The following is a 14,449-nucleotide window of genomic DNA, read 5'->3' as shown; positions in this document are numbered from 1 at the left end:
TATATTACCTTGTTATCTTAAATTTTTTTTTTCAACGTTTTTATTTATTTTTGGGACAGAGAGAGACAGAGCATGAACGGGGGAGGGGCAGAGAGAGGGAGACACAGAATCGGAAACAGGCTCCAGGCTCTGAGCCATCAGCCCAGAGCCTGACGCGGGGCTCGAACTCACGGACCGCGAGATCGTGACCTGGCTGAAGTCGGACGCTTAACCGACTGCGCCACCCAGGTGCCCCTATCTTGTTATCTTAGACAAGAGTTGTGGCAATGGTGGGGGAAGGGGATAAATTCAGGATATATTTTAAAGGTTATGGTAAGGATGTAGAGGGTGAGGGAAAAGGAGCTATCAAGAATGGCTCTCAAGTTTCTAAAGTGAAGAATTAGTAAGAAGTAATAATTATATTCTTAACAATAGAGAACTGAGGGTTGCTGGAGGGGTGTTAGGTGCGGGGATGGGCTAGATGGGTGATGGCATTAAGGAGAGCACTTGTTGAGATGAGCACTGGGTGTTGTACATAAGTGATGAATCACTAAATTCTACTGCAGAAACCATTATTACACTATATATTAACTAGAATTTAAATAAAAATTTACAGCAAGCAAAAAAGAAATAATTATTAAAATGAAGATGACAGAGCAGAAAGAAATTTGAGAAGTTAGGTAATGAAGAAAGAGAGAAGTTTATGATCTGTTGAGAGGCCTATGAGAACACATGCAGAGCTGTTTTATGAAGGCAGATAACTGGATCATTCTAACATGCAATGAGAAGTGTGGGCTAGTGGTGCGCATTCAGAAACGGATAGCATACAGGCGGTACTAAAGCCATACAGCAGATGATTACTCAGGGAAAAGGCAGTAAGTGTGAAGAGGACTCAGAAATTCAAAGGAACTCCAACACTGAATCTGAGAGAATAGGTGAATCTGAAAGAGACTGAAAAAAAGTGGCCAGAAAGGTGGGAAGAAACTGTACCAGGGGATCGCTAAAAGCAAAGGAGAATGTTTCAAGAAAGGAAAAACAAGGCTCATCTAGGCGCAATGACACTGAAAATCCAAGTTATGATTTCCAGGTCAAACTGGTGAAGAAGAAAGAGTGGAAGGAAGGACACGTAAATATATGTGAGACTAGAAAAAAAAGTCAACCTAGATTCTAAAACTAATTACATAAAGCTCTTTAAAATAATGTAAACATGCTTTAAACTGTTTTCCCCTCATGTAATTTCTTTTAATGAGCCATGAAAGCATACTCTTACCATGACATATTCAATGCTAACACCATGGTGACGCAGCAAAAACCAACCAGCAGAGCTCTAACATTGCAGCATGCTTCTAATATTGCAGCACCACAACGGGTCATGCTTTGCATAGTTTCAAATTTTTAAATTCAACTTCCTATACAAGAAACAAAATCTACTTGTTTTGCAGTTCTACAAAGACTGAATTTAAATTATTAGGAAATTAAAATGGTTTTCCTGAAAAGATAACTTTCACACGATTTTCAAAAAAAACATACTAAAATTAATTCATTTAACACTTGAATGTCTTGCATGCCAGGCACACCAGTGTGATGACTTTAAACACTTTTTTTCTCACCAAGGGCTTATAGGTAAATGTCGGTATGTTCTACGGTAATTCTGTTACTGGTAGTAATACACAAATCAAAGAAGCCTGCCTATTTTCAGGTTTTCAGCCACTCTGATATATTTATGGGCATCTTGTTGGCTTTATTAGAAATACCAGGAGATTTTTAATTAGAAAAATTATGTTTATTATTAGCTGTTTTAGTATTATGTATGTAACCTGAGACAATCCCACCTCTCTAATTAAGTAAGCTTCAGTTTATTCACCAGTAAAACAGAAAAAACTTAACTCACAAGGCTGTTGAATTGGCTTAACATGTTAATAAATATTAACTGAAGCTTATCCTAACATTTCTAATCACTTCTGTGAAGTGAAATACTGCGTTATATACTATTCTTATTTCTACTGGATATAAGCCAAGCAATTCGACTCTTAAAATTTATATACTCTTATAGATCAAATCTTGAAGCAATGACTTTATCAAAATTAGTATCATTTTTTACATTTAATTGTGCAGTATTCTACAGTTAAGACAGGTGCATAATGATAGTAAACACATCTATTTTATACTCCTTTTCTAAAAACACCACTAAAATTCCAAAAAAAAAATGAATTGTCAAGATATAAAGACATAAGCCCATAAAAAATGACAGAACGGGTAAAAAGACAATAGCAACAAAAATTTGGAAGCTGGAAAGCAGATGGTTGAGTGACAAATGACTTAGCAAACACTCGAAAATCAAATCTTTAGCAAACAGTGGAGAAAGCCAAGAACAAACCCAATTTAAACTGTAAAATCCCCAAAAGACTCAGCAATTGGCAGTACCACGTACATCCGAAGTGGGATATGGGGGAGAGAGGGAGCTAAAATAAGGAAGACTGTTTAAAAGTCTGTTTAACAAGTAACCAGCCCCACTAATCCCAACTGCCCCCTCACCAATCCCAACAAAAAAACTGAAAATATGTTGTCTGGAAAATATAAAACAAAATATTCCAAGTTTCAAAAAATCAGGTACAGCTGTAGGCAAGAAAACATACTGAAAACAGGGTGATTGAAGAAATAAATATATACAGGGAAGCTGAGATTCTACCAAGACCTTTTACCCAACTCCCCTCCTATATCCCCCACAACCTGCACCTCCAGGCAAGAAAGAGCCTTCTACAGGACATCTAACCAGCTCAGAGGAAAGGCATGAAGATACTGACATCAAAAGTGCTCCAATCACACAGCCCAGCCTGGTTACCATAAAGTAAAGCTAACAAGTCTCACTGAGGATTTCTAATTAGCATTTTACTCCCCTACTGACACACAACCACCAACCAACTAAGGAAAGGCTATAGGACATGGAAGATAAAGACCAAAACAAATACAAACTAAAAAACAAACCAGGAGGACACAGGTCACACAGGGAGAAGAAATCTTTAAATAAAAAAAAAATAATAATAACATTTATATATTCAGACAGCTATGAAAAAGTACTATTGTTATTAGAACAGGATACGATTTAAAGGGGGCAAAGGCAAAAAAACAAAAAGCAAAGGCTTTGGGAAATTAAATATATGGTAATATAGAAAATTTAATAGAAGTAGAGCAAAAAAGAAAATGAGATAGAAAATAGGAAAGAAAATACAAGAAAATCAGAAGTCAAAAAGGTTCATTATCCTAATAAGGAATTTAAGGAAAAAAAAAACAAAAACAAAAACAGAAAATGGAAAGAAATAATCAAGACCTCATTCAAGAAAAAGTCCCAGAATTAAAAGATGTTCCCAGACTAAAAGGGCATACCAAGTACTCAGCAACACTGAGGGTAAAAAGAAACCTACCCAAGGAACCATCACTGTAAAATTTCAACACTGGAACACCGAAAACAGATTCAACCTTAAATGCTTTCAGAGAATTAAAGAATGAGAGAGGGCAAGAGAGAGAAGGGTAAACAAGTCAGAAAAAAAGGAAAAACAAAACATATATATACAGGTCACATACAATATATAAGAAATCAGAATGGCTTCAGACTTCTCAAAAGGAATATGGAAGTTAGAAAGCAATGGAGCAAAATTATAAAATAATACAATTTTACAATGTAGTATTCTTTACCTAACCAAACCACCTTAAGTGTCAGGGTAAACTAAAATCATTTTTTCTTTTAAAGATTTTAGCTTTAAGGAATCTCTGCACCCAACATGGGGCTCAAACTCATAATCCTGAGATCAAGAGTTGTGTGCTCTACCAACTAAACCAGCCAGGCACTCCTTAAAAAAAATTTTTTTTTTTTTTTTTTTTTTAAGTAATCTCTACCCCAATGTGGGGCTCAAACTCATGACTCTGAAATCAAGAATCTCATGCTCTACTGACTGAGCCAGCCAGACACCCCTAAAACCATTTTAAAACATCAAGTAAGCCAAGAATGAAAATGACAAGGATCACTGCAAAATGAAATCCAAACACAGGAGAAAGTGAAGGGAATCCCACAATAATGGATGTGTACCAAGGTGTAGAACACAATTAGGTCCAAAATGGAGGTCAGAGGAATATAAGAGACTGCCTAAGGAAGATAAAATTGGTAACACCTGATATGTCTGAACATCTCAAGAGACATTTGATGCAATGTTGAATTAGTGATAATTACAGAAAAAAACTAAGCCCGGGGTGGGGCAGAGGCATTGAACTTCAGCCAGATCACCCTATGGTAAAACAGTCAATAAGTCACACTGAGACCAGATAAGCTCTTTAGTCTCCTAAAGTGCAAGCAGGTGACCAAGAATTACCAGACCTCTGAGGAAAGGCTCTATCACAAAAGGCAAAGCAAAAATGGGTAGAAAGGCATACAAAAATGGGGGAAACGGAATTTGGAAGAAACAGAAAACTTATCCTAAGTAGCATATAGAAATATATATACTATATATTCTAGTATATTACATGTACTAGGATAGCTGGGATGGGGTGGAAGGAGGTAGGCAAGTGCAGTACATTGTACAGGACATGAAGAGTGATATTTAATAAGAATACTAAATGATCAACAATGATGTAATCATAGCTATTCAGAGGAAAGGGTACTTGGAGGAAGGGGGATCAGCTGAGTAGGTGATAAAGTTAAATTTTCATTTTCTATCCAGAAGTTCAAAAAGCCAAAACACAAACACAAAGTATTTTATTTAACACACACTATGTAGGGCATGTGAGTTAGACACAGTTCTAAGGGCTTTCCAAATTCATTTCCTATAACAACCCTGAGGTAGGTACTGCTATCCCCATTTACTGAAATGAGCAACATGAGGCATAGAGAGGTTAAGTAGCCCAATGTTACATAAAACTAGGTTCAAACCTAAATAGTCTTATTCCAGAATCTATGCTCCTAACCATCTAGCCATTTACATATCGAGTAGCAATACAAGCATGTTGTTTACAACTAGGAGGTAAACATAACAATCATCTGAAAGAGATAAAAGTGACTGCTTTGGGGAATGGAAACACGGAAAGGAAGGGGGCAGGAAGCTTTTGTTTGTTTTGATAACCATGTAAATTATTTGACTCTTTAAGTTGTGGAGGTACAATCTAAATAAAATTAAAATGTACAATTTAGTACTTTTATTTTATCTAATGCTGCCATCCTCAGAAGTAGGCAAAATGAGTATTACTCCTATTTCATAGATAAGAAAACTTTCATTCCTCTTTAATAAATATTTGAGGGCCTACTATATAACATGCACTGTATTTAAAAAATAGATATCAATTCACCTCAAATAATGATGAGGTGAAAGAGGTACAAAAAGTCTTTTTATTCTTTTCTCTTCAATTTATTGCATAACTTATATGATCCTGTATCTCTAACAGCTGTGCTTAAGACAAGGGATAATATAAATTGTAAATTGTGACAGAAAAAAAGAGTAAGGTCTGCTCATTAATTTGTCCAAAAAATATTTAGTTCTCGTCCTTGAGGAACTCAGTGTCTTATGTGGAACATAATTATAATTGAACGTGTGCAGTGCGTTCAATAGAGGAGCACTACAAAGTGTTAAGGAAACATTTCCTGGGTGAAGACACTGCTTCAGAGGGAACATTTCTGAACGGAGTCTTGAAGGATGAACAGAAGTTTGACCAATTTCACACAAGAGGCTGTACTAATAGTTGCAAAACACAAAAGACTACAGACCAGTGTGGAATACCTACACCTCCACTGTGTTATAAAGGTGACTTCATATTAAAGGCTAAAATAAGACATTAAGATTTTTTCAAGGAGCTTTAAAAAAAAAGATAATCTTAATGCCTGATCCATGTTTCTAAGTTTTAGTGTTGCCCCGTGATCAACTGAAATCATTTTCCACATGTCTAATAAACATTTTAAATTTCAAAGTGTTAAGAGTATTATTTCAAAAGAAGACTAAAGAACCACCTTTCATTTGTCTTACCGCCAAAAAGTTTCACTGTTAACATGGTTTTTAAGTCATAATATTGAAATTATAATGTACCCCTTTCTCCCATGAGACAGAAATTGGTGACCAAGCCCCAGACAATGCAAGTGACATGGAAGCTATCATGGGAAGAAAAAGTAGAAAGAATTTTTTTTAATCGTTATCACTTTTCTCTTGTAGATAGTCTCAAATTTCCTTCCAAGGGCAAACTTAAATGAAACTTTTCTTTTTCCAAACTTTAGTGATAAAAGAAGTAATTTGCAGTAAAACACCGTAAAGAAAATAATATGCATGTGTTCCTTTTTGACCTTTATAGGTACTTTAGGGGTGAAACATTTTAATTTTTTAGCATTTAAAGGATGCCTCTGAATCAAAAATTTTCTGGTTTTGATGACTTAACTTTGATGTTAACTAACAAAGGATCAAAAACGTAGTAAATTCGAAACAGGTAGCGTCAACTCAACTTACTTTATGCCAGTACTTGATCATACTTCTCAGTATCTCTTTTTGTCCCTTAAATTCCAAACCTTTCTACATAATTTGTCCCTAAATGATCTTCATCTCAGTTACTATATGGAAAAATTAATTTTGTACTAAACATCTTAAATTGGGCCTCTATCCCTACAATTAAAAAACCTAACTGTAAGTAGCAACATCTGACTTTAATTGCCTGGAAAAGCAAGTTGTGGAAAGCTCTATCATGCCCTACCACCAGGGGAGAAAAAGGAGAAAGTCATGTCAGGGGACCACAAATGGTAATTAACAAAAATCATGGCAGGTTTCAATTCAAAATGTGTGGTTTTCATTTGTGCATTTCATCTGTCTTTTATTTCTCTGAATTTAGTATCCACATAATATACCTGTTTTTTTAGGGGCTTCACTCGATCATGCCTCTTAGACTCAGAAAACATTAATATTTGGGGTAAATAGTTCTTTAAAATTATGAATATTAGCAATTACAGATAAATATTAGCATATGAAACAAACTTTTATCGATGATTATAATGACTATTAAGGAAAGTACCGCCCTAAAAGAGCTCTACCTTTTAAGGACAGTTTTGTACACAAGATACAGATTACCTTTGGTTCGGTAACAAGGTTTTAATTATATGATTACTGGAAAAATTACAAAATCTTGAAAGACAAGATTTTAAATTATTTCAATTAACCATGCCTTTGCCTTACATCTGTAAAGTAACTTAAAAATGTTTATCATGAAAACCTCACTGCAACATTTGGTCTTTGTTCTTTTTCTAAAACTGTAATTCTTTTGGAATACCCTCAATTTTTCCAAAGTGAAAACCAAAAATACACATTTAGAATATAAATTTCCAATTAGCTTGGTGAAAGTTCAATCACAAAAATCTCCAACTAATACTAAAATAATTAAATATCTTTAGAGCTTATTCAGAGTTCCACAGTTAAAATGAATAGCCTTTGTCATTAACTCCTATGATACTATTTTGATCAAGGTTAGTCACAGACCAGCAAATCTGTGAAAAGAACATTCCTTTAAAATTCAACTTAGTTTAAAGCAATGTAGAATCATTAGAGATTTCACAACTTTTGCAGTCAGCTTCAAAGACACAATTGGAATCAATAGCGTATTTAAAGCATTATTTCCAATTCAAGTAAGAAAACACTAGTGGATTAATAATGTATTTTGACTATGTTTTTATTCTTTTCTCTTTTTTTTGGCAACAAAGGGAACAGGTGGAGTAGATTAGCAGGGGAGCAAAGTCTTATGTTCATGAGTCTATAAATTCAACCCTCCAAGACTTTTCCTCCTCTTTAAAATGGCTACCACCTTGATCTATACAAAAGAAAAAAAATGTACAGGACACTACTATCAAAGATAAATTTGGTTATTTTGACAGTGTTTACCCTCCTGCCCCCCCCCAACATACTTTTTAAGATTCCCATTCCTGTTCTGTTCAGATAAAATGACCATTAAATAAGTACACAAAAGTTGGTTAATTACAGTCTGTGAGGGCAACCTATAAAACCGAGACTAGGTCATCTTTCCTACAATGTCTAAGAAAAGCACGTAACATTATCTTCCACAGACTAAGATCAAACACAGTAGAAGTGAAAAGGATTGCCCAACCTAGCAAAGGAGAAACAACCGTGGGAACCACAACCCCCATTCAAGAGATGCTCATAAGGATTTAGTAATTCAAGTGAATAGATTAAATATTATATGGCTTAGCAAAAATTTTGTTAGTAATCTTTTCAAAAAGCATTTTATAAATAACAAAAGCCATTTGGTGCCCCTAAACCTATACTTAATATTCAATAACTACTGCCAAGTAGTTTACATATTACTTACACCCATTTGCTATCCACTCTGAAACCATTCCATAACGCTCTTGCTCTAGGAAACTTACCACAAAAATGCATTTTCACATACAAAAATGGAAAAATATGTAATGCTTTTGACAAATCTTGTGCATCTATACAGCTACTAAATAAATTAACTCTGAATTTGTTGAATGTCTGCAGAAACATGGCATGATCTTACCTCTCATCCTCGCCATCCACCAGGGGTGTCGTCAGCGGTAGCACCTTCAACGGGAAAAGAGAAGCAGGGGCTGCTAGGCTGCTGCTACTCCCATCTGAAACTGCTGACATTCCCCCACTGTCACCACTGATAGTCTGAGGTAAGCCAACTAAGGAGGGTTCCGCTGGGCGCCTGGCATCTTCAATTTGGCTTCCAATTGCCTGAGCTAATGATTGTGCAGTGAACTGAGTAGAACTTAGTGGTATCTGTTGTGCCAAAGGCAGATTTATGTTACTGGCTATCAAGGGAGGTTGACTAACACTTTGAACCAAATTACCATTTTGAGTGGCAGGGGTTTGTGCTATATTCTGTGGTGGAACCAAGTTTGTTGGGGCAGAAGGCATTCCAGAAGGACCAGTTGAACTAACCTGACTTGTAACAGAAATACTACTAGCAGAGGGCAAAGGACTAACTGCAGGCAACGGCTGCGAAACAACTTGAGCTACCGATTCTACTCCTTGTGGCTGGGGAGGCACAGTTAACAAGGTACTCTGGGGTGCAATGACCAATTGTTGAGGAAGGCTTGACGCACTAGTTTGAACTCCCTGATGAATAATCGCAGTTTGAGCAGGTGGAACTATTTGTGAAGATGGAGGAGCACCTTGCTGAATAACCGAAGGTGTGACTTGGGTAGAGGGCTGCTGCACTGCAGTAGGTATGTTTGCTTGTTGACCGATATTTGCAATTTGACTGCCAGTAGGTACAACAGATACTGCTGTTTGAGCCTGGCCAACAGGCTGGCCAGATGCCCCTGCAGGTTGTGCTTGGATTGCCGAGGGCTGCACTGGCAGCTGGATACTCTGTGGCTGAGCCGTAGGAATCACTGTCGCTCCTGCTCCCACTCCTGCAGAACTGGGCTGTCCGGAGGACACTGCTGTTTGAAGAATCGGCTGCTGCTGCACATACTCTGAAGGATTCTGAGCCACAGATTTACCATGGCCTGGGACCATCTGGGTAGAGACAGTCGGCTGCTGTTGTCCATACTGTAACTGTTGGGGTGGTGCTCCTGGAAGGGGAGCTTGCACTGGAGGAACCGTCTGAGAATACGGTAGTTGGGGTTGAGCCAGACTGGAAATGGAAGGCTGCTGACCTAAAGCTGAAGTTACACCAACCACACTAACAGGTGACGGCTGGATACCAGTTGCAGCGCTGATAGTGGCCTGTAGAGGTACTGGCTGAAGACCTTGCTTTTGAGGATAGCTCAGTTCTTGAGACTGTAATTGTACTTGCGTGATCTGTGACTGAGAAATACTCTGTGGAATGCTAACTGCTGAAATACTCTGGGGACCAGTGCTACTGAAATCCATCTGGGGAAGAGCCATACCTTGAAGAGCTGGTTGCTGCTGCTGCACCACCACAGTAGGGGCTCCCATCTCTCCGCTTCCCACACTCTCCGTGTAGTGACTCAGTGTGCTGACACTACTGCTCACTGAACTCCCACTAGTGCTCTCCCTCTCCGAAGTCACTTCTGTCGGGTTCTGTTTTACAGTTTCCACCACTTTATTTATCGCCACACCTTCTGCAGCAGGTATAGCATTTTCTTTTTCATAGAACTCGGTGCAAGTCCATCTGCCTTTTTTAAAGGGCTCAGAACTAGAATCTAACTTCACAACTCTGAACCTTGACGTGTTAACTGTTGGTGGCTGCTGCTGACCCGAAAGGGACCCCGCAGTCATCCCTGCAGCGGCACTGGGGGCACTGTTAACAACAGCGGAGGAAGATATAGTACCATTGCCCATGCCACTCAAGATATTCACATTAACACTGCTGCTAACTCCAGGCCCAACACTCACAGTAGCAGCACTAGGAATATTGCTTGCATTTATATTAGCATTACCAAGTATGCTGCTTGTCACACTAGGATTAAAACTACCCACGGCAGTAATGTTGACATTACTCATTGTATTAGTGCCAGTAACAGAACTTATACCTATACTGCCAGTAGTACTTGGAGCACGGATATTAGTCATTACAGATGCAGGTGAGCCACCCGATGATACAGCAGAAGTTGGGGCCGCTGCTAGAACACTGTCAGAGCTTCCAGCTGCAGAGAGTTTTCTGGATACTGGACTGGAGGGCGGCCCTCCAGGAATGGATGTACTGGCCACACCAGCATGGGATGGATGGTGGTGCCCATGGTGTAGGTGGTGCCCATGATGGATGTGATGGTGGTGATGGAGGTGGTGTGGATGAGCATTCCCATTGATCACAACGTTCTGTTGTGGAAGGTGAGGCAAATGAGGCTGCGGAAGGTGGGGCTGGTTGGGAGAGACTGCCCCAGGTGTCTCAGCTTCCTGGAAGTTATTCAGAGTCTCTTCTGAGGAGCTGCGTTCAGGCTCCCCTAAGTCAGTAGCCCTGGAAAGTGACACATCAAGGATCTCGGAAGAAGACAGATCTTCCGTGTGAGACTCATCCAGGTCATCATAGCTCTCGGTGTCCTCTGCGATACTGTTGTTAGAGCTGATGCTGGCGGAGATCTGAGCCGGGGTAACGCTAGTTATCTGGAAGCCACTTTTCTTTTTCATTTGAGTTCCGCCTGGCGCAAGAGGCTGTGCCTGCAGCTGAGCCTGAGAGAGGAGGTTCAGGCTTTGTGGAGGCGGAGGCTGTGGTCCCGACGTAGAAGATGCTGCAGGAGGTGGCGGCTGGAGCAGCGACGGAGGCGGAAAATCCTCGGAAGATGTGGCACTACTACCAACGCCGGTACCTGCTGCATTGAGAGCAGAGGCGCTGCCACTACCGCTGCCCCTTCTAGGGAACATTGCCGGGTGCGCCATCTTCCTAGCACTAATGTCTGCAGCGGCCGCGGCCGCCGCGGCGGTGGACTCAGGCGGCTGGTGCATTGTGTCGGGTACCGGGGGGCGGAGGAGGCGAGTGCAATTTCCTTCTGCACCGTAATCTTTGTATTCAAGACGCCGGGGAGGAAAACGGGACCTGACGCTCCGCCCGGCGCGGTTCCTCCTTCTCCTCCTCCTCAGCCGAAGGCGCCGGCCGCTCCTGCCTTCGAGGGCGAGCTTCGGGAAGGGAGGATGAACGAGGGTGAACAGGGCGGCCAGGGACCCGAAGGGGGGACCCCTTCAGTCCTTCGCCATTCACTTTCCCCTCTAGTCTCACACCCCCCTTTATATTCCGCTTCACGTGGGGTGCGGGGCAGGAGGGAGGGGAAGACAAGGCAAGGGGGAGACAAGTGGAGGGGGTGGGAAAACCGAGAAATGCCCACCTTCTCCCGACAACTCAAAAGCCACCTCAACCCTTCCTCCCGCCGCGGTGGCGGCGGCGGCGGCGGCGGCGGCCGCTGCAAAACCCTCCCGGTCGCTCTGCACGAAAGCAGCGCGGAGCGAGTGTCGCCTTCCCCTCGCCACCCCCAGCGCCGCCGCCGCCGGCGAGCCCCGAGCTCAGTGTCGCTCAAACCTCCCCTCCCGGCCCCGCTGTCCCCGCTCGGCCCTCCCCCCACGCCCCTCGGACCCTTTCAAACCCCCTGGGCTCGCGGCGGCTGTTCCGTGAGCAAACGCTGGCCGCGGCTGGGGCCGGGGCGGCGAGGCTCGGAGCGGGGCGGCGGCGGGGCGCCCGGTACGGTGAGCCCAGCAACGAGGCGCGGGCGGGCGCGCAGAGACGCCGGGTCCTCGCGGAGCACGGCCGGGGCGCGGCGGCGGCACTGGCAGCGGGAGCCCAGGGACCGCTCCATCACTGGCAGCCATGGAGCCCGAGCATTTTCCTCCCTCAGGGCAGGCGCCTCGGCTCGGCACACGTCCTCGGGGAGGAAGGGGCCGGCGCCCGAGCCTCCCCGGAGGGCGGCGGGATGTGCGCTAGCGCAGAGGGGTGCGAGCTGCTCCTGTCCTCTTCCTCCTCAGCCGGCTCGTCCTCACCCTGCTGCTCCCGCGGCCCGGGCGGGAGGGGGCCGCAGGCAGCGGCGGCTCCTTTCTCGGCGGCGTTGGTGGCCAGACGGGCTGGTGCAAGCGACTGCAGCCGACGCCGTTCAAAGGAACGAGAGGTGGGGTTGGTCGGTGTCGGCAAACGGGGCGGGTGAGTGGGTGGGTGCCGAGGGAGGGCGGCGGGCGGGGAGGGGGCTGTGGTGGTTGTTACTAGTGCTCTTCTCCGGCTCCACCGTATCCCCCAGTCTCTCGCGGCAACGGGAGAGGAGGGACCAGCGCCCGAGCGCAGGAGGAGGAGGAGGGGCGACCGTCGGCGAGAGGAGGCGGTGGCGGTGGTGGCGGGGGGAGGGGGCAAGCAAAGGAGAAGGAGGGAAGATGGCGTCTGCGCATGCGCCCCGGCGCCGCAGACATAAAGCCGGGTCCGGCGAAGAAGGAGGCGGCGGGGCTTCGGGCCTTGCCGAGTGCTGGGTCTCCCGACGGAAATTGCCGAAGACTAGCGGCGGCGCCGACGCCGAGGGTGGTGGGGGTGGGGAATTTCGGCCGGGGGAGCGAATCCGGGTCGGCCAGTGAGTTGCGGCCTGAGTGGGGGGTGGGGCAGGGTGGGGGCGCGCGCAGGTTAGGTGTGTCCGCTCTGTTCTCTCACGCGGCCGGTGCGCGCGCACGCGCGCGCGGGCACGCGGCAGGGGAAGGGGCGCGGTGGGGTGGGGCCCGCGGAGGCTGCTGGAGCCTTGGGTCTCTGGCGTACGCGTCCTGGATGGTGTTCCCCCCGCCCCCCTCCCCGCCTGCGGAATGGGTAATGAGGCTTTTCTCCGCAGCAACAGCATCACGAGTTTCAGTTCCCAGGAGCCCGCCGCCACCGCCACGATACGACATGAGTCAGGCTTTCTTCCTTGGCGCGTGGCGGAGCCCTCCTCCCCCTCGCCGCACCTGGGCTCACCCCCGGCCCGCGTCGCCCGCGCCCTCTAGGCGGAGGCCCTCTAGGGGAGCTGCGCGGCTGTCCGCGGAAAGCCGAAGTGTCTTCGAGATAGGTGCTGCCTTTTGTGCAGTGTCGTTGCGGCTGCCATGCGGTCCCCCCCCCTCGCCCTTCGACGAGCAGGGAGGGCCAGCCGCCAGCGGGCAGATGTTGCAGCTGTTTGCTGTTAACTACCTAACTGCCTCCCGGGTAGGCTCTTCGCTAGAGAGGGCGTGCTTGCAGTCCATCCCTACCTGGAGGGAAGAAGCAGCCCAGCCCAGTAAACTAATTGACCTCAACAGGTGGAGCTTATCTCCAGCAGAGATGTCTTTTCGTTTAATTGTCCAGGCTATATAGCCCCCAGAGGTTTGAGTTAAAAGACAAAGTCCTAGTGGTAACACAAGTGCAGTGATAAATGAAGACTACCTTTTAGGGTTGGAAAAGGAAAAAGAGCCTACTGTAATTTCAGTTAAAAAAAAAAAACCTGCATGGTCTGAGCATAGTTCTACAAAGCAACGTTAGGTTTGATTGGAGGCAGTTTACTGGAAGTTGCTTCCCTAGCATTACACGTCAAAACATTCTAGCTCTAAACTAGAATGTACTACTAAGCGAGAATGTACTTCTCGCTCAGGAATTAGCAACAAACTGATATGGAAAACCCTAGAGAGTTTTTTTGTTTTTTGTTTTTTTTTACCTAGGCTGCTGAGCGACTAAACTTTTATGGTTAGACTTCTAATTCAGGAAATCTCACAGATTTACAGATCTATAATCCTATTTCAGGAGCTTGTTTAAGCATAAAGAGCTGAATTCTCTTGCAGAGTTTTATAGACCTCTAGTTGTCAATTCAGCGCATTACCTTTAGGATTCTCTAAACTATTTTCTTCATTCCATCCCTCAGTGTCTCCATTCTCTTATATTATTACTGAACAGAAATGCACCCTCAACGTCCTGTGTATATCCTGTATCAAAGCCATGATGTATTGCTGTTATTTCTGTGGTCTCCGGGGGGGGGCCCGGGCGGGGCGCGGAGGGGGGGGAGGCGGCAGGCAGGACTACATTTTTCACGTTAAGGGGGGGGGGG

The 14,449-nt window shown here is 44.2% G+C and overlaps 1 protein-coding gene across 7 annotated transcripts in view; it reads right to left on the bottom strand.

The window, feature by feature from the left end:
• TSC22D1 (TSC22 domain family member 1) overlaps window positions 1–12,698 on the bottom strand; it is a 136,007-nt gene extending 123,309 nt beyond the window's left edge. For 2 of the 7 annotated variants that reach the window (XR_005782441.1, XR_005782440.1), the window contains exons 1-2: window positions 12,020–12,693; window positions 8,509–11,558 (exon numbers count right to left, since the gene is read on the bottom strand). Coding sequence is in view for 5 of the 7 variants with exons in the window: in XM_040448492.1 (XP_040304426.1) it covers window positions 8,509–11,558; window positions 12,020–12,229 (3,260 nt within the window). In the remaining 2 variants the exon portion in view is untranslated. Of the gene's footprint in view, window positions 1–8,508; window positions 11,559–12,009 lie in introns of those variants that run through there. The other 5 variants (XM_040448495.1, XM_040448494.1, XM_040448492.1 and 2 more) reach the window with 4 other exon arrangements.
• Window positions 12,699–14,449: the final 1,751 nt, after the last annotated feature.

The sequence above is a fragment of the Herpailurus yagouaroundi genome, unplaced genomic scaffold, assembly GCF_014898765.1.
Source record: "Herpailurus yagouaroundi ecotype Mexico unplaced genomic scaffold, PumYag 197, whole genome shotgun sequence".
NCBI lineage: Eukaryota > Metazoa > Chordata > Mammalia > Carnivora > Felidae > Herpailurus > Herpailurus yagouaroundi.
This window is presented reverse-complemented; position numbering and strand designations above follow the sequence as displayed.